Genomic DNA, 27,622 nt, shown 5'->3' with positions numbered 1-27,622 from the left:
GAGACTCGGGGGTCGGGCTATCCCCGAGGAGTAATCTCTAATAGTCATCAGGTCTATATATCCCTATCGGAAGGAGAAGAACACTTGATGACGACGACCGGCCTTGACGCTTGTGAACCGGCCTTCCTAAAGATCTGGCTTAAAGAACGTCGAGAAGGATCTTGGTTCCTCTTCGTCCTTTGATCTTTATTAGGGTTGTATCCTAACCCTTGTTTTCCCGGATTATCTTTGATAGTGGGTAGCTCGGGAATTCCTTGGGAATCCTTGCCAAGTCCTTGTCCCGGCAAGTATCCGTTCTTGGTGAGCATGTAGGCTACCTTCTTCATTTCTCGGGGAAACGTTTCAACATTGGCAATCTCCAATGCTTGGAAGGCGGTTTCTAAAGCTTCCTCTGCTGCATCCACGTAAGGTATGGTGGATAGCTTACTGATGAGTATGTCATCTTCAGCTTGTACAGTCACCAGCTTGTCACCCACTATGAATTTGATTTTCTGGTGGAGCGTAGAAGGAACAGCTTTCGCATCATGAATCCAAGGTCGGCCGAGGAGACAGCTGTATGCGGGAGTAATGTCCATCACTTGAAATTCGACGTTGAAGATGGTGGGTCCAATTTGGATTGGGAGATTGACTTCTCCCACCACTTCTCTTTTAGAACCGTCGAAAGCTCGAACGATCATGTTGCTCGGGCGCATTTGGATTCCCTTGATTGCCACTTGATCAAGCGTTCTTTTTGGCATCACGTTCAAGGAAGATCCATTATCCACCAAGACTTTAGCGATGTGATATTCCTTGCACTTTACAGAGATGTGCAAGGGCTTATTGTGGTTTGGTCCCTCAGCGGGGATCTCTTCATCGGTGAAAGAGAGGTGATCACTAGCCGTGATGTGACTAACAATCCCCTCAAATTTGTCTTGGGAGATAGTGTGCGACACATATGCCTCGTTCAAGACTTTCAACAGAGCTTGTCGATGCGGTTCGGAGCTTAGGATCAAAGACAACAGCGTAATCTTTGCTGGCGTCCTGTGAAGTTGATCCACGATGGAGTACTCGCTTTGTCGGATAAACTTTAACAGCTCGTCTGTCTCCTCCTCGGATTCTTTTTCCTCGGTTTTATCTTTTTCTTTTTCTTTATTCTTGGGAGCTTTGTCATGAAGATCTTCGGGAGTGTAGATCCTGCCACTCCTAGTCATGCCCCCAAGTCCAGCGATGTTAGAGATATCGCTGTCGGCAGAAGAATGGATGTCGTATATCCATGGCACAGCCTTATTCGATTCGTAGGGGAAAGGTCTTGGAGCAGTGATCCTTAACGGTGTCGGACCTTCCCCTTTATTCGTCTTGATTACCAACAACGGAGTTGACGTGTGTTCGCTTGGCACGATTGTTGGCTTACACTTGATAACGAACGGCATGCGATCCATTCTTTGAACATACGCATCGATTGATCCTTTCTTTTTATTAATGTTTTTTTTCTAATGAATTACCAGGAGGGATGTATGAAATGCAAAACTAGATCCCTCCATGATCTTTGATAAGAATGCATGATATGAGATGATGGCGATGAATATGCATGCATTGTGTTTATTCAACTAAGCATTATCATGTTTTTAGGATGTCCCTAAGATGATGCATGATATTGCTTGGTTTGGATAAATAACCCTTTTTTCTTTTTTTTGGGTATTTTGTTTTTTGTATTTTTTTGGGTGAAAAGGGAAACTACCTATATGAATGTGATGAAGGTAGATGTTAACACCATGTAATGGAAGATTCTTATTCCTATTTATTCTTATTTTAAAAAAGGAATGTTGTATGTTTAAAGAATGCAATGTATGCTCAAACAATGTCACGTAAACGATGCACAAACAATTCACTCATCCACGAACAGTCACGAGCGAATCACGAGGTAGGGGTATCCTGCAGAAAAGTGCATATTCAAGGAGGTTCTAACTGTTCTCACTGGTCTGAGGCCCCCAAGGTGCCCCCATTATAGGGACCCAATTCCTCTCGTCGTAAGTCGATGGAAAGTTCCAACGCACTGTCAGACTTGAGTTCATGGTTATCACCTTGAGTGATGTTTTCCGACAACGGTCTACGGGCACCTATAGACCCATTCGACAACCGGCCGTACTAGCATCCACTCCCTATGGCTTTCCACTCATGCCCCCGGGTATAGAGGGAACTGTTGTGTGCAAAGGTTCGTGTACAGTTTGTATTTCAAACAATTGCGAGAATTTAAACATACAACAGTTATTAAAGCCAAATAGATAAACATGTTATCATACAAGTGAGGGGTAATAAAGTAATTTTAAACTATTATTTTGAAAAGAATCCATCACTAAATGGGATTGACTCTCGAGGCTTCCCCAGTGGAGTCGCCATCTGTCGCCACCCGCCGAAATGGACCTTGGCATTCGCGACGATGGTCGGACTCGTTTTAATGTTTTGAAAAGTGGTGGATTGTTAGAACGACTTATTCTCAAACTGAGACCTTGTCGAACTAACAATTTTATTAAAATGGTTCACCAATCCATGTTAACCCCAAGCGGGACCCTCCATGGATTAGTGGTTTTCGCAAAAGGTAGGGTTCTTGGAGTCGCCACCAATGTTTTACTCAAAACATTGGAAAAAGGGATAAGGCAATTGATTTCATAAATCAACCTTGGTCATTACAACCAGAGTCGGGTAAGGGAGTCGGTTACGTGCGGGGAAGGTGTTAGCACCCCACAACGCCCCTTTCGGGTTCCCTATGACGGATTATTTCATAAATAACAGTGCAAAATTACTAAATTACCCCTATTTATTATAAACGATTATAAATTAAATATCTACATGATGACAAAATTAAATATGCGACAATCAGAAAGCAATAAAAGAAGGGATTTTAAGGAAAACCTATTGAAGCGTGCTTTTATATATCTAAACAGATGTTAGGAGGCTTTTTGGCGCTCCCTCCCACTACACGCTCGCTCGCTCCTTCCCTAAAAATTAATCTTTACTATGGAAATCAAAAAGATTTCCCTTCGACTAGTTCGAATTCTCAAGCTAAATGCTCAGAACTCAAGAACTTCATCGGATCGGCTCTCGGAGAGATTCCTAGGGCAGAACACTGCTCAAAAACCCCAGAATACTCAAGGAGAGAGTCCAAGAAGTGTGAAAAAGTGTCAAATGACGTCCAAATGACGTCTTATTTATAGGGGTGAGGCGTAGTACGGCCCCTGGTGTCAATACAGCCCGTATTGAAGTTTTGAACTTCAATACGGCCGTATTGAATTCAATACGGCCGTATTGAATTCAATACGGCCGTATTGAATTTCAAAAACATCAATACGGTCGTATTGGTTTCAGTACGGCCGTATTGCAGTTCAAAAATGCAATACGGGCCGTACTGAGCTCCAAAGAGGCCGTATTGAGCTCCACTCCTCTCACTTTCTTATTTTTAGCTACTCTAAGACCTCTAAACCTACAGATAGTCATCCTATGGTCTTCTGGGAGTCCTTCTGGCTGACTTTCCATTGATCTTTGATAGTCTTCGAGTCTTATTTCCGACCCGGACAATTTTAGGGGTCTACAAGGTCAGATACGAACCTCAATACTCTCATCTGAGGTCGAATCCAAACCTCGTTTAAAGTTCAGCCATCTTTAGTTTGAGGTCGAATATGAACCTCAATACTCTCATCCGAGGTCGAATCCGAACCTCGTTAAAAGTTCATCCAACTTTAGTTTGAGGTCGAATACGAACCTCAATACTCTCATCCGAGGTCGAATTCGAACCTCGTTAAAAGTTCATCCAACTTTGGTTTGAGGTCGAATACGAACCTCAATACTCTCATCCGAGATCGAATCCAAACCTCGAGATCACATTCTCTTAACCAAGGTCGAGTTTGAACCTTGTTATGCCGAGGTCGAGTCCGAACCTCGAGATCACATTTTATCAACCAAGGTCCAGTTCGAACCTTGATATGCCAAGGTCGAGTCTGAACCTTGAGATCACATTTTCTTAACCAAGGTCGAGTTCGAACCTTGTTATGCCGAGGTCGAGTCCGAACCTCGAGATCACATTTTATCAACCAAGGTCGAGTTTGAACCTTGATATGCCAAGGTCGAGTCCGAACCTTGAGATCACATTTTATTAACCAAGATCGAGTTCGAACCTTGATATGTCAAGGTCGAGCTCGACCCTTAAAAATCACATCTACTTAACAAGATCGAATTAGAACATTCAAACATCAAATTTGGGAGCTCCTCAGAAGCCCCTTTGCTCTTACATCACTCGGTGCTGGGGGGCAAGTGTACTGGCCAGCAGAGTTGCCAACTTGTCCCTCACCAATCTATTGACCCGGTCAAAGGTTTACTAGCCTAACCAAGTAGCAAACTCATTATTGTCGAGTTCCTCAGCTCGGCCATGAAACATGGATATCGAAATACCACATCGGCCCAAAGATGCCACGTCATCAAACGAATAAAAATACAATTTTGTCACCGCACCGCAATCACAAGGTAAAACCCTAACAATGCCAATGTACCGGTAGACAGTAAAAACCCTAATATTAAATCATTTTACTCAAAATTTGAGGTCGAGTACGAACCTCGTTAAAATTCTGAGGTCGAGTACGAACCTCAACAGGCTCACTTGAGGATCGAGCCCGGATTAGCGATACAAAGCCACCCCAGGCACACGCTAAGCGACGTCAGCCCGGTATTTGGGGCCCGGTATTTGGGCAGATCATTCCCGAACCCGGGGATCTCGTCCCAGATCAGAACCGCCCTCCAATTATATCATATTATATCTCATCATATCATATCATATCATATCATATGATATCTTATCATATCATGTCTTATCTCATGCCCAAGGCCCAAGACAACCCTAATTCACACAAAGGTATGTGCATTATTTATACGAGACTCATACTCCCACAAACACTAACTTTAGCATCGAAGTCTCTTTTGCAGGTACCACCCCCATCTTGGAGCACCAGCGTACCAGTGAAGGAGGCTCGCCGATCTTACCCGGCGGATCAGCTCTACAGCAAATTTCCGGTAAGAACACTATATATAAAGAGAAAAATTATGATACAAAAATTAAATATTGATATTATCCTATTTTAAAAATAAGAAAACAAATCCTAAAATAATTAAAAACAAATTAAATTTAAATATTTGAAATATAAATAAAATATGTCTATCAAAAGATATTAAGATATATTTTTAACATAAATTTGTTATTGACTAATTTTCATCGAATAATCTAATTAATCACCTTCTAAAAAGAAATAAATTTTAATATATATATATATATATATATATATATATATATATATATAAAAGAAGATAAAAAAAGGAAGATAATGTGAAGATTTATTCTTCAAAAGATAAAAAGGGTTAGCTAGAAAAAAGGGGAAGGGATAGATAATGGAGATTTTTGGTTATAAGGAAATTCTCTTATAAAAAGAGACTCAGTTCCAATATTTGAGAGATAAATTTTTTTTGCAAAGTAAATTCCATTACCAGAGATTTTTTTGTATTCACAGTGCCTGGGTTTGAATGTTCGTATAACTGAAGACGTACAATTAGTCATTTTTTCAAGCAATATGATTTTCAATTTCATTGCGCTTCATGAAGGACGTACGATTGCAATTTTACTTTTTGTCTTGTTTGAATTTGAATTGAGATTCCTCCTTCTCTTGTCTCCCCTTTTTTTTATTACATTTTTTTTACTTCTACTGTACGACGAAGTCATAATATATATTAATGATGTCATCCTCCATTTTATATGAACATTGGTATTTGGTAATTGTATAACATTGTATTTTTCTTTATGTAAAAAGTAGTAAGACATGGTTTTCTCAGTTCTAGGAATATGTGTTTCTTTAACTGTGTCGTAAGTTAAAAAATTAGTAAAATAATATCGTTAAGGCTTAAAAACCTAATTTAGTTGGTTATAATATTTATTTGTTTCAATTTAATTTTATTTTAATTTTTGGTTTTAATTTGGTTTCTAATAATTTAAATTATTGTAATATTGGGCTTCTGTTCAAATTATTTAGACAGAATTAACTGTTGGTCACGTGGATGCCACGTGAATGCATATGTGGATGCAAAAATGATTTAATGTATTTGGAACCAGAACAGCTCATTCTGAAACTAGAACGGCCCGTTCTGGTTGCACTCCTAGTGTGTTAATTTTACACTCTTGATTTTAATTTGGTCCATAATAATTTGATTATCTTTGACTTCTTTATTCTTTGTAACTTAAATTCTCTCATTAAATTCAACACATACATGGAATACTTTCATCTCCAACATATTTTTCCTTCAAGTAATATTTAAGAGTCATGATCTTGGTGAAAACATTTAGTGAGACACAAGCTAACAAACAAATTCTTGGCTTAGCCTTCTTGATTTTTATTTCATTGTAAATTTTCAATAGTGGGATGGTCTAGTAGTGCACATCATAATCTTGTTTTACAATTTTCTAAAGATCTAAAATCTCTAGATATGTCTCCATTCTCATTGTTCAAAGATCATAACTTTTTTCACCAAAAATATGTAGAAAAATTTGTAAAAAATTTGTTTTTACTTACATATCCATAAGTCACAAGAACTTGACTCTGATATATCAATGATGAAATATTTTGTATTTATATTTTATAAAGATATATTTTTATTAGAGGAACATAATATAATTTTATTCAGAAACTCTACATATAAAAAAACATTGTGATACAATAATTAAATATTAATATTATCCTATTCTAAAAAATAAGAAAATAAATCAAAATAATTAAAACAAATTAAATTTAAATATTTAAAACATAAATAAAATATTTTTATTAAAACTTATTTATTTTCTTAAAGATATTTATACATATTCTTAACATAAATTTGTAATTGACTAATTTTCATTGAAGGATCTAACTAATCACCTTCTCAGTCACATTTTTTAATCATTTACAGTGTGTTTGGTGGGTGGATTTAGAGGATATTTGAGAGAAGGAAGATAATAAGAAAGTAATATAGAAAAATCAATTGTGCTTGATAGGATGGATTGGCGAGAAAATGTAGACGGGTCCCACTGATTAAAATTTATCCTCTATGGCAAGGGGATTGGCGTGAAATTTTCATGATTGACAAAATTAACCCTCTTTTATTTTTAACTAGTCTGAGTCTGTGACTTGCTAAATGGTGTATGCTACTATAATGTATTGAATTGGGAAGCATAAAGAGAGGATGATAATGCATTATGCTAGAATGGTAATGCATTATGCTCATACAATTATCATCATGAAAATCACTATATTACAATATAATAAAATGGTAATGTATTATGCTAATACAATAATCATATAAAAAAACAATGGAACAACAAACGTGAATAAAGAGATAAGAATAAAATGGTAATTATATGTATTATTTATTTTATATAAAAATATAATTAAATATAATTTTAAAATATCAGTTTTTCTATATTTCACACCTATTCTAGTTTATTAGTTAAACATAAATTTAACTTTATTTTTTTATCAAATCATTTCTTATTTATTTTTTCACTTCCTTTTAATTTCACCTCTTTTCTAAGCATAGCATTAAGGAGTTTACAAAAGTTTTACTCAAACCATCATGTTAGTAACCAAGAGTATATGTATTAATTGGTGAAACTCATTGTTGTGGTATATAGCCCAAATTTTTATATAAAAAAGCTATATGCACACTAGGTCCATGTGTCACATGAATGACCATTTTTTTTCTTCTTTATTTATTGGAATCAAATTTAGTTCCAAGAGTTTATGAATAGTAGTAGCTTTTTGCATAAAAAATAATTTTATACCAGTTTCTCATATTTTCTTACAAAATGTTGCAATCATTAGAAAACAATATAAATGATTTTTACATTATCAATTAACTAATATATATATATATATATAAAAGGAGAGATTTATTTTTATTAATTTAAATTGACAGATAATCATAAAATCATTTTATACATTAGTTTGAATTAATGAAATGAAGTGTTAAATGATTTTTAAATTTTCTAAAAATTTGCAAATTTGATTTATGCATTAAAAACTTTAAATTCAACAGTTAGATTGTTGAAATTTGATGTAAAATATGAATTATTGAACAGAATAAGTTTAGGTAGGCTTACTCCTAAAGTAAACGGATCCCTCCTCTCTCTCTCTACTTCATTCCTATTCTTATAGTTCATATTTTATTATATTTTGAAATGTATATATTATGTCAATTTTGTTTTATAAGAATGAAGTATCAAATCATCTTGGATTAATATAAAATTTTGTATATATGATTTAAGAGTAAATAACTTCTAATTTAACGGTTGGATTTCTAAAATTCACATTTAATATAAAGTTATTGGGCGGTGTAATACTTAGTAAAAGTTATTGAACCCTCCCTTATATATATACCTAGACTTACTCCGTTCAATAACTCATGTTCTTCATCAAATTTCAACAATTTGATATTTATTTCATTAATTCAAATCCATGTATAAAATGATTTTATGATAATCCGTTAATTTGAATTAATGAAATGAAATATCAAATAATTTTCAAAATTTTTAAAAATTTACAGACTTATTATATGCATTAAGGACTTTAAATGCAACTATTATATTGTTAAAATTTGATGTAGAACACGAGTTATTGAACGAAGTAAGTGTAGATAGACTTACTTCTAAAGTAAACAGATCTCTCCTCTCTCTCTATTTATATAAATGATAATCTTATTAACTTTTATAACAACTAATTTAATATTCATACTAAACATAATTTATGATTAATTAGCCATGTAATTCTTTTTATACTAATGGTACATAAAAGATTACTCTCTTTGAACAAATTGCTTAATGATTTTACGAAGATAAGAAGAAAGAAAATAAATAAGAGATAAATATAAATAATAATATTTTTGTTTGATAAGACAAGAAATAAAGAAGACAAATTAGACTCTTAGAATTTAAAAACAAAAGTTTTTTTTTCTTCTTCTAATTTTCTTCCATTTATTTTTTCTTTTATTTTGTTCTCTCGTACTGTCTCAATCAAACAGCGGGGTTAGTCATAAGTGTCAATTCTTAATCCGCGAAGGAATATACTTTATACTAAAATGGAGCAGGTGAAATGAATCGTTGGTTCTGATAGCTTCGGAGGCTCATAACCAGAAAGTGGGCCACCATAGTTTAAATCCCGTAATGCAAGCCCATGATTTGTATCACCACACAAGAAACAATTATTTGACTATCGTCATTACGTATATTAATTTAAATATTAAATCATAGGGTTATAAGTTTAACTTTAAGAAAAAAACTGTATACGTGCACCCAAATGGTCCAGATACGTGGACTGCGCAAAAAGGTCGATAGTAAGGGGAGGATAAGAACCTAACCTAACTAGGTGACGTTAATCAACAGATGGAATGTGATTTGTGATGTAATAGAAGTAGTAGTAGTTGGCTTTGTGGAGTTACTGTAAGCGTAGCATCAAAGCTAAGTATACGTAGCATCTTTTCTTTTTTATGAAAATTGGGCAAATTATTTTAAAATGGAATCAAATCAGGTTTGAGTAAGTATTCGAACATATCATAACCATGTCAGCATAGATACTTGGAAAATATGGTTTTGAATGGGACTATGATCCTCTTCATATCAATATCGTTTAGACGCGGTGACCTTGAATTGACAAATAAATATGTGCTTCTGGAAGTAATCTAATACCGCCCTCATCTGACCTGAATTCTTATTCTCCTAAAATGCACCCACGAGTTAAGTAAAGTCATTTATTTGAATAGGTCCAATTCTCCATTTTTCATACTTTCTTTTATATCATCTCATGACTCACGACCCATCTATTCTTTCTGTCTTTTGTTCTATATTTTATTTATGTTTGACAAACGTAGGATATGGGAGTTGAAGTCGTTTTCCCAACTTTATTCATTACAGACAACAAGGCATTCCTTTCCGACAGGCGCGCATGAAGTTTTCTTATCTCTATTCTAGAATTAGCTAATTTTTAAGGCTTGATGCTTGAAGATATTTTTATGTAAAAATCTTATAATTGTTCTATAAAATGAAAATGACATGCACTAGTATTTAGAGATTTATCAAGAAAATACTTGGTATTTATTGAGATAATTTTATTCATTCAATATAGAAATCAAAACACTCGCGTATGCATATTCTAGCAAGTAGCAACCGTGGTGTGATGTTTCTTTTGATACTTGCGTGACGGAAAGGACACTGAAATACATTCATAGAGTAAAGAATATAGATACAATTAATAAATTAGAATTAGGAAACGTTTTATTATATATAAATACACTACTAGAAAGTTACTATTTAATATCGTCAATTCTACATCGGTTTATGTAAAACCGATGTAGAAATTAAATGCGGTGGCATTTTTGTAAATAAGTATATAATATAAAGTATATTTACATCAGTTATGACTGGAACCGATGTAAATATTGAATGTTCTACATCGTTTTTAGTAAAATCGATGTAGTATTGAATACGCGATGACAATTTTGTAAATAATTATAAATAAATCTACATCGGTTCACCTAGTAACTGATGTAATATTGAGAACTCTTCGTGAACCCTCGTCTCCTCTTATCCAAACCCTAACCTCATTCTTCTCCCCCCTCGTTGAAACCTCCTGCATCGTTGTCGCTGCCACCGCCTTCTTCTTCATGCGCTTCCACGCGCCCACCTTTGCCGCCTCGCTCTCGTTGCCGTCGCAGGCCGAGTCTACGGAGGAGGTCGACCAGCAAGTGGAGAGAGCTCTTGAAGAGCGCCTCACCGCCAATCCCGACGACACCGACGTGCTCCACGCACTCATGGAGTGCAAAATCAGAGCCCGCATCGAGGAAGCGATGGCGGTTTGGATCGTTTGATTGAAGTCGAACTGGAGGAGTACGAGTGGCCGCTGTTGAAGGTGAACACGCTCAGGCACGAAACCTATTCGAGGAAATCCTCAAGCGAGACCCGCTCCGCGTGGAGGCCTTCCACGGCCTCATGATGGCGACTTTGGAGTCCAATGAGCCTCTCAGAATGTTGCTGAGAGGAGAGTGGAGGAGGCGCTTGAGGCGTGCAAGAAGCAAAACAAGGATTCCTAATCTACATTGGTTCTCAGAACCGATGTAGAAATCTATATATTTTTTACGTCGCTCTATTTTACATCGATTTCAAAACTGATGTAGATGGCTTCACGGGACCGATGTAAAAAACGTATGTTGTAGTAGTGATAGATATGTATTTTAAAATAGGGTTTTTTCAATTATGAAATTATTAATAGCCGACACCTGGTCATGCGTTAGATGTTATTTTCAGTGGTGAGTGCATGACAAGCGGCACTGGGATTCAACCCAAAACCAAGGGCAGTAAGAGGAGGAAAGTAACTTCCATCTCTATTGGCTAAGGCTAACAACATGATTTCATTTATTTATTTATATTTAATAAAGAGATATTATTTATTTTTACCAAAGTCATTCATATATAAATAAAGTGTATCTCATATAGATTTTATGGCCAAGCTGAAAATTTGAATCATACTTTTTTTTAAAGAAGTTTAAGTATAGAATTACTTATACTAACGACTTTTTGTTCATGATTTCATTTTTAAGAGTTATTTATCTGGTCTATTTTGATGGACATTTAAAAAAATTGATTATTAGTTTATAATTTTAAATAAATATTAAATATAATTTTTTATAGAAAAAAAATTAATTATAGAAAGTATAATAAATATTCTAATCCATTACAAGGAAACACATTGAGTAAGATTTTAAAAAAGTCAACCTAACAATAATAACTCCACTAATCCAATATAAAAAAAACCAAGCACAATAAATACGCACTCTTACTACATTATTATAATGAGTCATTTAAATCCCAAAAACATGCAGAATAACACTTATATGACTTGAAAATAAATCAACTCAATAAGAAGAAAATGCCTTCTAAATATTAAATATAATTTTATATTATTTTCTTAACTAATTTTTATGAAATAAGAATATATATATATATATATATATATATATATATATATGTACTGACCTTACCGCGAAGCCGAGCTCCAAGCTCGGCATCACAGTGCAAGATGATCTCGGGCACGCATCGTGCGACGTCAGCTCGGCATTAAGGTGAATCACAACTGATTCCCGAGGATCTCGCCCATACGAGACCCATTATCTAATCACTGATTACCGAGGATCTCGCCCCAGACGAGATCCGCTATCATATATTATCTCAGGCCTAGAGCCCAAAGAAAACCTAATTCGCTCCAAGGTACGTGCATTACTTATACGAGACTATTACTCATACAAACCCTAACTTTGGCATCGGAGTCTCTTTTGCAAGTACCTCCCCCATCTTGGAGCACCAATACATCAAGCAAAGGAGGCTCACCGATCTTACTAGACGGATCACCCCTACGGTCAAATTCCGGTAAGAACATTTGGCGCCCTGGGGCCGATCAAGACAACTCTTATCGGCCACCTGCATGGTCTCTACTAGAAGCCACATCAGACGAGCAGCAGACCACGCAAGCCACTCAACTACCATGGACAGCGACGCTGCAACCCTAAGGCGGTTGATCGACCAAGTCGAGCAGATGCGACAACAGCACGATGCCGACCTCCAGAACATGCGTGCCCAGTATGAGAATGACCTCGCAACAATGCGAACCGCTAATGAAGCAGACCTCGCGGCGTTACGCGCCGAGAATGAGCGCATCCGCGCCCAGCTCCCTCGACATCACTCCAATCAACCTCCACACGACAATGACGATCATGAGGAGGAGACATATTCAGCCTCCCAATCCCGAGCGACGACTAAGGCACCGACTTCACGACCTGCCACGCACTAGTCTCATGCATCAACGCATAGAACAAGGCAGGGTACCAGCAGGGCCCCACCCACGTCTCCGAGGGCCAAGAACCCTTCCGCCGTCATCCCTTTGTGGATGGCATCATGGAGACCCCGCTACCCCGCGGGTGGAAGCCCCTCCACCTTGACCGCTACGACGACACCACGGACCCCGACGAGCACATAGACTCGTACACAACTCAGGTAAACCTTTACACTAACAGCGACGCTATATTGTGTAGGGTTTTTCCGACCTCACTCAAGGGACCCGCGCTTCATTGGTACACCCAACTACCAGCCGGATCCATCGACAGCTTTGCCACCTTGGTGCGGCGATTCATGGAACAATACGCCACCAACCGGCCTCACCACACAACCTCGGCCGCCTTGGCCAACCTCAGGCAGAACGACGATGAATCTCTACGAGCTTTCATGGAGCGCTTCTCCAACATCTCGGTTCGGATCCGGAATCTAAACCCGGAGGTCACCCTGCACGCCATGCTCATGGCACTGAAACCCGGATCGTTCGTCGACAGCCTATGCCGCGACGCCCCCCGCGACATGGATGACCTGCGTGCCCGCGCTGCCGGCTACATTCAGATGGAAGAGCACTCGGCCTTCCGCGACCAAGTTCGCGGGGAGGGCCCCGCAAAACCAGAACAGGGCCACAAAGATAAGGTAAAAGTCAATAATGACAGCCAATTCAAGAAGCCGGCCAGACCCAACAGAAGCGGGAGGTATGACTTCTACACTCCCCTAAATGCCCCGAGAGTCCACATCTTGGAAGAAGCCAGTAACAATAACCTACTAGCCCTTCCACCACCCGGCCACACCCCCAACAACGCCGATAAGTCCAAACACTACCGGTACCATAGGAACTACGGTCACACCACTGACGAGCACTGCACGCTCCGGGACCGCATCGAAGAACTCATCCAGGCAGGCCACCTCGGCCACTACATCCAGCGACAGCCAGGTTCCCGAGGTGGCTCTGGAGGCCGGGGCCGCGGGAGAGGCCGCGGGTTAGGAGCTCGCACAGACTTACCCACAGGGTCCCAGTAAAATGCTGATGGCACGGTACAGGCCGAAATAAGTCAGGAGACAGACTCAGCCCCCTTGCGGGGAATAATCAACACGATTGCAGGTGGTTTTGCGGGAGGAGGCGCCAGCAGCTTGGCCCGAAGAAGACACCTACAAAACATCAACTACGTCCACTCTACCACCTCGGCCCCGCACCAAAGCTCACCGCCGATCTCCTTCTCCGACGAAGACTACGCCGGCGTTAACCCTAACCAGGACGATCCCATGGTCATCGTTGTGGAGATAGCCAACTGGAAAGTGCAGAAAACACTCATCGACCAGGGAAGCTCGGCTGACGTCCTGTACTGGCCAACATTCCTCAAACTAGACGTCCCTCACTCTCTCATCCAGCCTCACACGGAGCCCCTAGTCGGCTTCGCAGGAGAGCGAGTTCACACCCGGGGATACGTAGACTTGCTGACAACTTTCAGAACGCCACCGGATAGAAGGCGGGTCATGGTCTGGTACCTCCTCGTGGAAGCCAACACTTCCTACAACATCATCATCGGGAGGCCAACCTTGAACCAACTCGGAGCGGTAGTGTCAACCCCAAACCTCACCATGAAGTTCCCGGGCAAGGACGGTAAAGTCATCTCCGTCAAAGCTAATCAGAAAACAGCTCGGCAATGCTACGCCGAGAGCCTGAAGACTTCCTCGTCAAGCTAGCAAAGCAAGGGGAATCCCCCCACCATAGCCCCTTAAGTTTTTAAGTCTCTCTTCTTCTTTCAGTGTGAACAAAGCTGTGCACTCTTTTCCCGCCTCAGCCTTTGACTGAAAGGGTTTTTAACGAGGCACACAAGCACCATAAATAAAACTACTCCTTTTGCTCATCTCATATTCTTATTTTCCTGATTATCTAAAGGACGAAAACGAACTCTAACTGTGCAAACGCTGAAATTCGAGGTCGAGTACGAACCTTGACGCTCTCGTTAAAAGTCGATTTCGAACCTTAGCTAAATAGCATATCTCAAATTTGAGGTCGAGTCCGAACCTCGACATCTCCGAGGTCGAGTACGAACCCCGACGCTTCCTTTAAAGGTCGAGTACGAACCTTGATGCTTCCGTTAAAGGTCGAGTTCGAACCCTAATTAAATAATTTATCTCAAACCTGAGGTCGAGTACGAACCTTGACGCTCTCGTTAAAAGTTGAGTTCAAACCTTAGCTAAATAGCATATCTCAAATTTGAGGTCGAGTCCGAACCTCGACATTTCCGAGGTCGAGTACGAACCCCGGCGCTTTCTTTAAAGGTCGATTCAGAACCTTAATCAAATCACTTCACTCGAATCCGAGGTCGAATACGAACCCCGACGCTCTTGTCAAGGGTCGAGTTCGAACCTTAATAACTTATTCGGCAGTCGAGTCCGAACCACATATCCGAGATCGAGTTCGAACCTCAATGAAACATGCACCACCCTAAATCTAAGGTCGAGTACGAACCTCGACACTATTGTTAAAAGCCGAGTACGAGCCGTATACCTAAGGTCAAGTTCGAACCGTGACGAAACATACATGACCCTAAACTTAAGGGCGGATACGGACAACTTATCCAATTCACTACACTCCGGTTTGAGGTCGGCTCAGAACCTCGGCGCCAATAAAGCAAGGTCATCGAACCTTCACAGAAATGCTCACTCAAACAGAAGTCCGAGGTCGAGCCTGAACCTCCCTTAGCATAGGAGGTCGAGTACGAACCACAGCATCCAGATGCGAGGTCGAATACAAACCTCGCCAAAAACTTCATTTTATTCGAAATCGAGGTCGGTATGAACCTCAATGTCCCCGCTTAAAAGTCGAGTTCGAACCTTAGCTAAATCATTTTGCTCAAATCTAAGATCAAACCCGAACCCCACCAAAGCCTAAGGTCGGATACGAACCTCGGCACTTTCAAGGTCAAACCCGAACCTTAATAAAATCGGTCAAATCCAAACCACAATAAAATCAATCAGTTGCTCAAAATCGAAGTGTAAGGGCGAATATGAGCCTCGACACTCCCGATAAAGGTCGAGCCCAAACCACAAACCTGAGGACGACTTTGAACCCTGGCAAAACACACCCCACTCTCAATATCGGGGTCGAATTCAAACCCCGGCACGACCGACTTAAGGTCGAATTCTGACCTTGACTCCAGTCTAGGGTCATTTATGAACTCTCACAACAATTACTTAGTCAAAATTCGGGGTCAAATACGAATCTTAACACATTCATTTACGGCCGGGTTCGAACTCCCACAAAAAGTCCTACTAAACAAAAACTAAGGCCGACCTCGAATCTCGACTTCACCAACTCAAGGTAGAAGTATCACCATATACAAAAGTATATAACAGACACCAAACATGTGCCTCAAACAGCGCGAATAGCCAAAATTGAACGCAAATACGGACAAGATAGAGCAAAATATATATATACAAACAAAGTTCTCAAAATTCAGTACATCAATTCAAGCCAAAGAAAAATAAATCTAGCTATTACGAAGGCGGCCTAGGCTGAAGCATCCCCGCTAGAACTGTCGTCGGCATCGTCCTCCTTGACTAGCCTCCCAAAGCGGACGAATTTCTCCACATGCATGAAAGAAAAGTTGAATCCGAGAGCAAGAAGCCAAGCCTGACGAGCAGCCTTTTGGAAACCCCTCTTGTGCTCAACCACAACGGAGCGTTCGACCTCCGCGAGCCTCTTGTCCGTAGCCGCCTTCCCCGCCCCCAGCTCCGCGAGCTCCGCCTTCAAGGTGGCAATTTCGTCCTCACGGCCACCAAGAATGACCTCGCTACGGAGGCGTTCCTCATCCGTCGCCGCCAACTCTCCCTTAAGGGAGGTCACAACGTCCTCCAAAGCCCGCACTTGGCCACGAGAAGAGGTCTCCTCATCCTCCAAGGAGCGAGCGCGGCCTCGAGAGAAGGCGACGAGCTCCTGCAGCTCCCCCACCTGAGAGGCATAAGCTTCATTGGATCGCAACGCAATCTCAAGAGACTTTTGCACCCGTGCAAGGTCGCCACACGCAGAGCAGAGCTCAGCCTCGTGCCGCTTTGCCTCATCAAGGGCTACGCTAAGAGCTTTATTCTCTTCCCTCAGGATCTTGTTTGCCTCCTTCCAAGGTTGAAGTCGGCCCCTCAACTTGGCCAGGTCCTCTTGTTGCTTGACCAAATTCTCCCGCTGTTGGCCCCACCTGGGCTTCCAATGGCCCAATATGCCCATAACCCTCTGCAGAAGGACCTGGGCCGCATCAAAACTCTCTTCGGGACCGGTCCCGTCTATCAACCCCTGGTCCTCGGAGCTCAACGAACCCTGAGGGTAGAACTTCTCCCCGGTCACCCCCGCGCTCCACAGCGAATCCATGTCGGCGGAGGCGCTCACGTGGTCCAGCCGCACTTTGGAAAGACCCTTCCCGAAACGGTGAGTCAGATATCGGCTCCGGGAAGCCTCCTGCGAAGGGCAAAGAGGCGACGCCGAAGCGGCAGCCGCAGACGAAGGAACCTCATGACTAGGGCCTCCTCCACGGGCCTCAGCAGCGACGGAAGTCGGCGTCCCCTGCTCGGGATCCAGAAAGTCCACAATGGGGACCCCCGACCTTTCCTGCGAAAATTAACCCCATGTCAAAAATAAACCAGGTGACATATGGGGAACCACAAAATCAAGCAAACAAATGCTACCTACCTTAGCAGCTTGGGCAACCCACTCGGCAGCCTGCGTCGCTGCCTCAGGGGCATTTCCTGCCTGCAAAAAATGGCCCTAGGTCAAGCGACCAGAAAGCACAATAAAAGTATTAACGAAAAACCCAAGAAACAAGATACTTACCACCCCGGCTACCCGAGCAACTCGCTCAGCAGCTTGGTCTCCCACCTCGGCAGCGGTCACCCCGACCTGCGAAAGGATACACTCCGCCTCAATAAACCAAACAAAGTCAGCGCAAAAGACGCGCATGAAGAGAAAGGACACTCACCTCGGCGGCCTGCACAGTAGGCTCAGCAGTCTGAGCCACCTCCTCAGAGGCCACCCGGGGCGGTGGACTCTCAGTGAGATCCACCGCATCAGCATCAGCGGCCTTGGAGGTCACCTCCTCGACACCTGGAGGGACCGAGGTTCCCCCGACCTCTTTCCCCCCCCCCCCTCTTTCTCTTCCGACTAGCCTTCAGGGGGGCAACATCCTCCTCCAGAGGCTCGGGAACCTCGAGCTCGGCAACGTTGTAGCGGTGCTTAAGCTCACGCCACAAGTTTTTCCCCATAATGCCTGCAAACAAAAACGGAAACACATCAGCAAAAGGAAATTACACGAACCCTAGCAAACCACCAAAACACGAAATACTCACTCTCTAAGCCCCTCTCCCTATAGGGCGAATTCGTAAGCGACAGAACGAGCTTGCAATCCAGCGGGGGAGGGAGCGCGGCAAGGTTTTCGATGGCGGTTGCCTCCGAAGCCGTCACCTCCAGGTTACCCAAACCATGAAACCTAGACGGTTTGGAACACCAGTAAAAAGGAAACTTCGACAAGCCGCCGAAGTGGAACACCTCATCCTCCAAGGGGTCAATACCCACAAGGGCAACCCGGAAGAACTCCTGTTTGAAGTTTTTATATGATTGGGAGTAGAGAGTAAACAAACCCCCATCCCTACTCCCATTCAAAGACAAAATACCATAAGGCGGAGCGCCTAACTTCAGTTGATAAAAATGAAGAAAGACGCGAAGAGACACCTCTATCCCCAGCACTGTACACAGGACTTGAAAAGCCCTCAAAAAACCCCAGCTATTGGGGTGCAACTGACAAGGAGCTGAGTTGATGAAGTTCAAAAAATTGCACTCAAATCGGGTGAAGGGAAGGCAGACACCTAAATCCCTAAAAAAGCTTAGGTACATATAGAAATGGGGAGGATCAGTAGACTTCCCCATGTACATGCCCTCATCGACCTGACAAGGCTCAAGCCGAATCATATGGGAGATAGAAGGGTCACAAACCCTACACGACCTAGAGATCCTGTTAACATCAAGAAAGGTCCGAAAGACGCTTTGGACCCCCGCCATCTCACACTTGACCCAGTCATAACCAGGAATGCCTGGCTCCAGGCCCTGGGGCGGATCCCTCTTTTCGGCGGTAGCCTTCCCGACAGCCACTGCCTTACCACGCGCCTTACCCCGAGAAGGCGCAGAAGAACCGGCACTACTCCCCCTAGCCATGAAAAAGAAAAGAAAGACTCGAAGAAAAACCAGGAAGAAGAGAAAAGAAGACAGTAAAAAGGAAGTACCTGATACTCCTCTTCAGAAAATAACCCTAACAACGAAGGGGTTACCGGAAACGGTGACTGAAACGGAGACGGAGAATGGACGAAAGCGAGAGCAACGACATGCACAAGAAGCCACAATAATGGAAAAGAGCAAAGTGAAAAAGGCCAAGAGGCGCGAGTGAAAGAAAAGAAAAAACTCTCCCCCAGAATTTCAAAACGGTCACGACACGTGTCACCCAAGGGACACGCCTGACCACGCATTAAATGAGACCCATTATGACAGAGAAAGCCATCATTGCATAACCATCATGACCACTAACGCGCCGACCTCGAGTTTCGAAACATGAAACGACTTTTGCACGCGTGGCATCTCGACAGGCGGACATACGTGAAGGGTCACTTCCCCCTAGCGAGCTCGGTCTTAACTCCTCGACCTACGGTCTTCGGAGCTCGGGGGGCTAGTGTACTGACCGTACCGCGAAGCCGAGCTCCAAGCTCGGCATCACAGTGCAAGATGATCTCGGGCACGCGTCGTGCGACGTCAGCTCGGCATTCAGGTGAATCACAACTGATTCCCGAGGATCTCGCCCATACGAGACCCATTATCTAATCACTGATTACCGAGGATCTCGCCCCAGACGAGATCCGCTATCATATATTATCTCAGGCCCAGAGCCCAAAGAAAACCTAATTCGCTCCAAGGTACGTGCATTACTTATACGAGACTATTACTCATACAAACCCTAACTTTGACATCAGAGTCTCTTTTGCAGGTACATCCCCCATCTTGGAGCACCAATACATCAAGCAAAGGAGGCTCACCGATCTTACTGGACGGATCACCCCTACGGTCAAATTCCGGTAAGAATAATATATATATATATATATATATATATATATATATGTGTGTGTGTGTGTGTGTGTGTGTGTGTGTGTGTGTGTGTGAAAGTGAATTATCTAATATGAAAAATAAATAGTATATTAAGAAATTACATAACAAATTTCATGAAATTTAAGATATTAATTGCATTTTTTTAGTGCATGTGAAAAAAAAATATTAAACGTCAGCCAAAATAAAATAGAAAGAAATTAATATTTGTACAACAAAAAATCATTTTTTATTATTCTTACAGTTCTTATAATATACTTTATAATTTGGAGTGGTACACATACTGCCAACACTTACTAACGATTTAACATGTACACCTATAGTATCAACCTAGTACTATGACCCTATCACATTAATGGCTGGGGAGGCCCTAAACTGCAAAGAACTTGGGAGTCTATAATCTTTGGACCTTTTCACATGTGACTAAGACACCATTCTCAATCCTTACCACCCCAGGCACCCCTTCTCCCACACTCATTTAAGGTCACATTCACATATTTACACACCTTTCAAAAAAAAAACATATTAGAGGAAGAAAACACACTTGTTAAATGTGCCTTAAGCACTTCATTGAGGTCATGCATTGCGGAACTTGTTAGGAATTTCTTGAGTTCAAACCGAAGAAATTTCTAAGAGATGTGTTTTCTAGAAGGAACAATGTAATATTCGTACATGAAATATTTACAAGTTCATAATTTATTTCTTATTTGTCGCGGTTACATAATTGATTTGATCTCAGAGTTTGATTTCCTTGTATATGATATTGGTACAAGAAAAAATGAATTAAATAATTTATTTATTTGTGTCCATTTATCCTTTATTGGAATGTGGAACAGTAAGTTGTAGTTGTATGATACACGTAAGACATGACAGGGAAAGCATCGATCGCTTAATGGCGACAGAGAAACAAAAAAACAGTTGAATAGAGAAACAGAAAAGCGGAGTTATCCGAATCTAATACACACGTCAGATTGGCGCGGAATAAATGTCAACGCTCCTACCCTACTCTCTCTCTCTCTCTCTCTCTCTCGCTTATATATAATTAATCCCTCTCATTGGCCATATATTCCCATATTCACAATCACCAACGCAACGCAACGCATCGAAGGAAAATGAAACTAGTTTGGTCTCCAGAAACAGCATCCAAGGCATACATCCAAACAGTACAATCCGTAAGAAAGCGCTAACTCGTGTTTGCTGCATTAGTTCCACTTCCATCTATAAGCCTCTAACCCTTTTTGCTTTTTTATTTTTTGTGCAGTGCCGGGTTTTCCGGGAATCGGGGGTGGCGGAGCTGGTGTCGGCGATGGCGGCGGGGTGGAAGGCGCAGCTGATCGTGGAGACGTGGTCGGAGGGGGGGAGCAATGGCGACGAGCGTGGGTCTGGCGGTGGCCAGGGGGCACACGGGTGGGCGGCACGTGTGCGTGGTCCCGGACGAGAGGTCGAGGTCGGAGTACGCGGAGCGGATGGCGGAGGCGGGGATGCGGGCGGAGATGGCGGTGGGGGAGGCGGAGGAGGTGATGGAGGGGCTGGCGGGGGTGGACTTCATGGTGGTGGATTCGACGCGCGATGACTTCTCCCGAGTGCTGGGCCTGGCGAAGCTGAGTGCGAAAGGGGCTGTGCTGATATGCAAGAATGTTAACTCGGGCGTGAATGGGTTTGGGTGGCGGAGTGTGGCTGAGGGAGCGTCGCGCCGTCTTGTTCGCTCCGTGTTTCTTCCTGTTGGTAAGGGCCTTGACATCGCCCACGTGTCGGCTGTTGGGGCTTCGGCTGCTAAGAGATGGATTAAGCATATTGATCAGCAATCAGGGGAGGTTCATGTTATTAGACGATGAATACTCAATTCCCTAACTCTGCCCATCATTTTACTTTTAACTTTTAACTTTTAACAAACACTGCTTTAATTTAGGGATAGCCAAAAACACAACAACCCAAACCTTAATTACTCTTCTTCTGTGTTTACTCATTTAACCAAACCCACCATTGTATTCTACTATTCACCTTTTCTTTTTCTTTTATTTTGTAAATACACTTATACAGCATGAATTTATATGCCATAGACCATTCCATTTCTTTTAGATATAATCATCCATACTATGTAAAGTTTTTTTTTCACTTCTTTCACTGACAACTAATCATATTTTTTAATAATATCATGTCATTTACTTATTTAATGAAATAAGAATAAAATAAGATAATTTAAAATATATAATTGGTTGTTAGCGTTAAAAATTTTACAATAACAATGTATGGCTAATTAATTCTTTCTTTTATATCCGTTATATACTACCTTTCTATGATATTTGTAAATGGGCCTTTTTTTTTTATTTTTTATTTCATCATTTCTTCATCCATGTTTGTAGATGACACTTTTTTAAACATTTTCACAAATTCTCTTATAACTAAATTGTATATATTAAATAAATAAGATTGACTATATTGTAAAAAGAGTATTTTTAGAGACTTTTATTCAATTAAAGGATTTGTAAGTTATTTTAATTTATTATTTAATTTAATTTTTATTTTTCATAATTAGTTATGAATTAAATATTAATATTTTAAAATTAATTATTAGTATAAAGATAGTTTTTTTAATACAATATAAATTATCATAAAATAAAAATATAATTTTTATGTTTAAAAGTATCTATTTATATAAAATTTAAATATAATTTATATATTCAAACATATTATTTATTTGTACATAATTTATTATAAATTTTAATTAAATATAATAAACTTATTTATATATTTTACATGTTAAAATACTAGTTTAAATAATTATTAAATAAAAAATACAGACATTTAATGTTTTAAAACATTAAATGCATTCAATATTTTATCATCTATTAAGAGAACTACAAATATTTTATAAGAAAACTAAATTATTTTTTGGAAAATATCCTCTGAATTAAATATTTAAGTCATATTTAGATAAATTTCTCGGAAAACACATGAGATCAAGGCCCTATGCCCAACGCGAAAGCACATTTTAGTTGTCACATCCCAAATCTTATAGTTTATAGGACCACTATGAGCTATGGATCAAGTTCAAAGCAATAAGAAAATGACACGATATTTATCGTCTATTTGTGTAGACTTTAGAGCAATACATCAAAGTTTTAATTTTTAACAAATTCCGTGTGTAATACAAATGACATTGTTCTACCTGTTTGGATAAGATTAAAAATTTTATCACGGAAATGTACCAATACGAACCTACTAAAGAACCGACCTTCGCAGCTACCTAAATTACAAAATCCGTTGCCATAGCAGCAGCATATGTCGACATATTTTCAAGTTGAAACAAGTTCCCAGGGTTGTTGACCTACAATGTCTGTAGATCTACCGATCAGGACACGTGCAAAAGGCTCAGTAAAAGGGGATAAGTTAACAAAGAAAACATAAGATTCAACCAATATATGACATTTCTATTTGAAAAGATCGTATCCGTTTAAATCCTAACAACATCACAATTTTGGCTAACTACCAATAGGCAGCTGCTACAAACCACCTTTGAGGTCCCTCCAGCGCGATGGTTGCTTGTTGGGCTTATACACCTCGAATTCATGGTTATAACCGATTCAACCACTTATATAATGTGTGTATCCAATATGGTAGTATAAGAGGATTGTGCTCCTGCACCCTGCAGCCCCAAGATTCAGAAAAGAGTTTAATTGAGAATATAGGCATAATGAAATCAACAATAGAATATTTGATAAACGAATCTCAAGTAACCAATAATGTGATCTTACTAAAATGATGAAACAGTCTGAAATTCTGGACAACAACGTATTAGTCCCAGCTGTTTTTACTTCTCCTAAAGGCTTTCTTATCTGAAAGCACCTTCTTGCTTTTAAGGCGTTTCTGTTCTCCTATGGCAGCCCTTCAAAAGTAACATCTGTCAGTTACATGCCCTTCACCATCAAGTGATTCTAGTGTAATAGAAGCCACACCCAAGATGGTACCCAAAATAAGAAATTGTGTTTAACCGGAAGAATTAGAAAATGTCAAAAAGAGAAATAATCTCACATCTTTGCAATTTTCTTCTTTTGCTCTTCTGAGGGGGGTGGCGGGACATAAGATGCCGCATCAATGATTTCCTATTTTTTTGCCAGTAAATAAACATAAAAACACCATTGCTAAGTACAAGCTCATTTTTAGGAACCAGAAAAGCAGTGAATAAACTCAATCTATATTGTTGAAATGGGGAAGAAGATTAGATAACTCAACTTCTCAAGTCTAACATCCAAATAAGCACATGATATCATAGAGGATACTACCAAGGAGGGATACGACGTAATATTTTTCAAGTGAAACGCTTTCCCATCCCATTCTCCTTATCTGGATCCGAAAAAGTATACCATGGACCAGACATAATATTTTTCAAGAGAAACACCAGCATGCATGTTTTCTCAAATAAAATATATTTTATATATTGCATAAAACTAAGACATTTCCCATCCTATTGTCCATATTGGGATCCAAACAAGTATACCATGGACCAGTGATATACATGGTTTGCAATACAATTTGGCATGTGGTACAGAGGGGTATACCATTTGGTTTGCTACTTAAGATCGAAGTTCGCTTAGCATTAAATTGCTAAGTGCTAGGCAATAAGCATTAAGTTCTACTATACTAACAGGCAGTAAAAGTTAACAACATATAGAGTGAAAAGTTTGTGTGCTTGAACTAACTCGATAGGACTAGATCCATTATCTGAACATTGCCATCAAGTGATGTTATGCACAAAGCAGCAGTCAGGTTTTGTTTTCAAAATATTTCATCCTTTAATTCTCTATCTCCCCTGTGGCCACCTCCTTATGCAGAGCCTTCTCCAAACACAGGAACAGAGAAGAGTCGCATATGCAGAAGCAGGGTAAAGTCACTGTCCTATGCTCCTATAAGGTCTGAAAGCTGGAACACTACTAAGTGCATTTTGGATCACAAATGACCCACGATTGGGGGAATGAAATGTTCCAAAATGTGGACATGAAAATCAACCCACTCAACAATAAGGAACCATTGTACAAACTCCTCCAAGGAGTATTCGGATATTCCATTTCCCGTTAAAATGTTATTCTTAACTCCTTAGAGAATCACAAAAATAGTCACCACCAGAATTCTTCAAATTTGACTTACCATGTCAGCATGTCAGAATACACAACAAGAATACAGAAAATGAGGGAGAGGTATCTCTACTACCAAATCACTATCCTAAGTTACATTCTTCCACTGGTTTATTTATAAGCAAGATATAGAATTATTACAAACCTCACATTTTTCACAAGGGAACACCTCCAAAACCCAAAACCAGGGAAGCATAAGAAGTAATCAAATTCAGAGATACCAGAAAGTTAGTTTGTCTACTATAGTTGATGCTACTTAGCAGAAATAGTCTTTTATGCTAGAAAAGTCCACTTTAAGGTGCCAAAATCTCTATTTTTCTTTTTTTTAAAAAATAAGTGTCCATTTGGTTTAAGGAAAATTTTCTATTTACATATTTTATTTTCATTAATAAGTACAAAAATATTACTTTCTTTTCGATGTATTTCCAGTAAGAAGACAACAGATATAGAATCGTAATCAATTCCAAATGTACCTAGCAATGATAACTGTCAAAAACCAAAAGGAAAAACCATTTGGGTCTCCACCAAACAATTTAAGCTTTAAGGGGAGATAATTCTTCAACAATAACATCCTGATCTTAAAGCACTCTTTTGAACAATTTTAATAAAAGAACTTCTATATACTAAATTCCTAAGTTACCTGAAGCTTTGCCAAAGCATCCTCGATGTTACCCCTGAGAAGAAGAAAAAAAAGGTGGAATAAGACCAACCAATCTTGCAGTATACAAGGGAAACAGACAAAAAGGAAGAAACAAACTTCTGCGTCCTTGTTTTGGTTGAAGAAATCACAAGCTCCCCATCCTTGTTAATACGATTTTTCTCCTGCTCAGCACCAACAAAATTAAACATCACTAAAAAATAAGGTTGACCGTAGACGTAACTCACGTAAGGTAGATGATAATTCAAACCAAAATCAGAGAGATTAAAAAAAAAAAAGTGACCAGTTAAGTTACGAAGTATGTAATTACTGCACAAATATTAATACACATAAAACAATATTATGTACTTCCAAGAAGGAGCTAATAAGGCTAAACAGATAATTACAGGATATTCGAGTTGTGACATACCAATTGCAAAATCTTCTCCCTGATTCTGTCACTTAACCAATATGCATTTTTAACGTTGAAGCGCATATCCACCTTGGTGTTCACTGTTGAATCAGCAGTCTAATGAGTAACACTAACGAACCCCAACATAGCACAAAGAGATATATATAAAAATAAAAATAAATAAATAAATAAATAAACAAGCAACCAACCTTTATTGACATTCTGACCTCCAGGTCCTCCACTTCTGGCAAAGCTCACAGTAACATGATCTGAAAGCAAAAGAGAAAGCGATTACGTTTTCACATTTATTCGAAAATTGAGGAAGAGATGAGGGAAGTAACCTAAGGTGATTTTAGGAGGAGGAGTTTGGTCGGCGGAGAGAGCACGGTGTTCGGCTTGCTGAAGAAGCTGCTGAACCTGCGATAGGCGGGATGATACTTTGTTGGCGGCGTCGGAGTCGGAGGAAGCGCATCGGATTGCAGGGCGCGACCGTGGAAATTGAAGTGAGAAGGTGAGAGAAGGAGAGAGGGCGCGGAGGCGAAGCGGAGAAAACGAGAGGTGCAACATCTCCTTCGCTAGCATTCTGGTGGTGGCGGTGGCCATAAGCATAAGCCACAACCCTCTTCTTTTCCCAGGTTGTTGTTGATCTTCAATTCACAATTTCACATTTTGATTTTGTCGTTTTCTTTCTTTTAGTTTTAGTGCTAACCTCAGGTTGAAATAAAATTAAACTTATTTATGAAAATTTAATTAATTATTTAGTTCTTGTATTCTTTTGGTAAACCCATGTATCTTCTAATTGGGAGGGAGTTAGGGATTAATGCTTCCATGTTCTTTCATCACATGCTTTAAGGGACAAAATTGATCATATGGATGGTATAATTTAATCCTTACAGCGATTACTTATATATAAAGAAAAATAAATTAATTTCATATATATTAAAAAAGTTAGCATTTAATTTTTATAATTTTATATAAAATATATATTATATTTTTTAAAATATTTTAAAACATATTTATAATAAATAATATTTTCATTGATTGAAATTTATTTATATTTCAGTCCAAAAGATTTAAGCATTTTTTTCTTTATATATATAGATAGAGGAATTATTACTTGTTTTACTTCCTATTCTTAATTTTTTCAGTTATGATGAAATGAAAGTATAAGAATTAAATTGTAAAATAAATAGATTATATACTAATAATGTAAAATAATATTATATGATCATTTAATTAAAAAAATAGAAATGTGTTAACTTTTATAATAAATAAATAAAATGTCATATTAGTCATGTTTATTAATTTGTTAGAACATGTTTAAATATAAATTTAAAATATTTTTGAAAACTTCTCTATAAAAAATATTTTTTATTCTGAATAA

The 27,622-nt window shown here is 39.6% G+C and overlaps 2 protein-coding genes and 1 non-coding gene across 4 annotated transcripts; 2 read left to right on the top strand and 1 right to left on the bottom strand.

Annotated features, from left to right (window-relative positions):
- Positions 1-12,982: 12,982 nt before the first annotated feature.
- Positions 12,983-13,939, top strand: LOC109807167 (uncharacterized). Its single transcript, XM_020369692.2, has one exon. The coding sequence runs from the start codon at positions 12,983-12,985 to the stop codon at positions 13,937-13,939; it is 957 nt and encodes a 318-aa protein (XP_020225281.2).
- Positions 13,940-21,093: 7,154 nt separating this feature from the next.
- On the top strand, positions 21,094-22,142 carry LOC109809435 (uncharacterized). The gene is made up of 2 exons (XR_014434117.1): positions 21,094-21,229; positions 21,319-22,142. It is a non-coding gene; the product is annotated as an uncharacterized LOC109809435 (transcript).
- A 1,320-nt stretch (positions 22,143-23,462) lies between these two features.
- On the bottom strand, positions 23,463-26,942 carry LOC109806839 (Class I peptide chain release factor). Of its 2 annotated transcripts, XM_083075402.1 has the most exons (8): positions 26,580-26,927; positions 26,448-26,507; positions 26,257-26,339; positions 25,947-26,011; positions 25,830-25,863; positions 24,090-24,160; positions 23,813-23,943; positions 23,463-23,703 (listed from the first exon to the last, which is right to left on the bottom strand). In XM_083075402.1, the coding sequence occupies exons 1-7, from the start codon at positions 26,845-26,847 to the stop codon at positions 23,853-23,855; spliced, it is 672 nt and encodes a 223-aa protein (XP_082931528.1). In that variant the 5' UTR covers positions 26,848-26,927; the 3' UTR covers positions 23,463-23,703; positions 23,813-23,852. The 2 variants fall into 2 exon arrangements, with proteins under 2 accessions (XP_082931528.1, XP_082931529.1); XM_083075403.1 differs by lacking the exon at positions 23,463-23,703 and having other exon boundaries at positions 23,853-23,992; positions 26,580-26,942.
- Between the last annotated feature and the right edge of the window lie 680 nt (positions 26,943-27,622).

The sequence above is a fragment of the Cajanus cajan genome, chromosome 5 (assembly GCF_000230855.2).
Source record: "Cajanus cajan strain Asha chromosome 5, NIPB_CcT2T_4, whole genome shotgun sequence".
Lineage (NCBI taxonomy): Eukaryota > Viridiplantae > Streptophyta > Magnoliopsida > Fabales > Fabaceae > Cajanus > Cajanus cajan.
Note: the sequence above shows the minus strand (reverse complement) of the source record. Positions and strands in the feature narration are given on the sequence as shown.

Coding starts and splice junctions, on each gene's coding strand:
- LOC109807167 (XM_020369692.2), top strand. CDS start 12,983: ATGGAGACCCCGCTACCCCGCGGGTGGAAGCCCCTCCACCTTGACCGC.
- LOC109806839 (XM_083075402.1), bottom strand. CDS start 26,847: ATGCTTATGGCCACCGCCACCACCAGAATGCTAGCGAAGGAGATGTTG. Junction 24,161..25,829: donor ATGCTTTGGCAAAGCTTCAG/GTAACTTAGGAA, acceptor GCAAAAAAATAG/GAAATCATTGATGCGGCATC. Junction 23,944..24,089: donor AAGAAGAAAATTGCAAAGAT/GTGAGATTATTT, acceptor TTACTTTTGAAG/GGCTGCCATAGGAGAACAGA.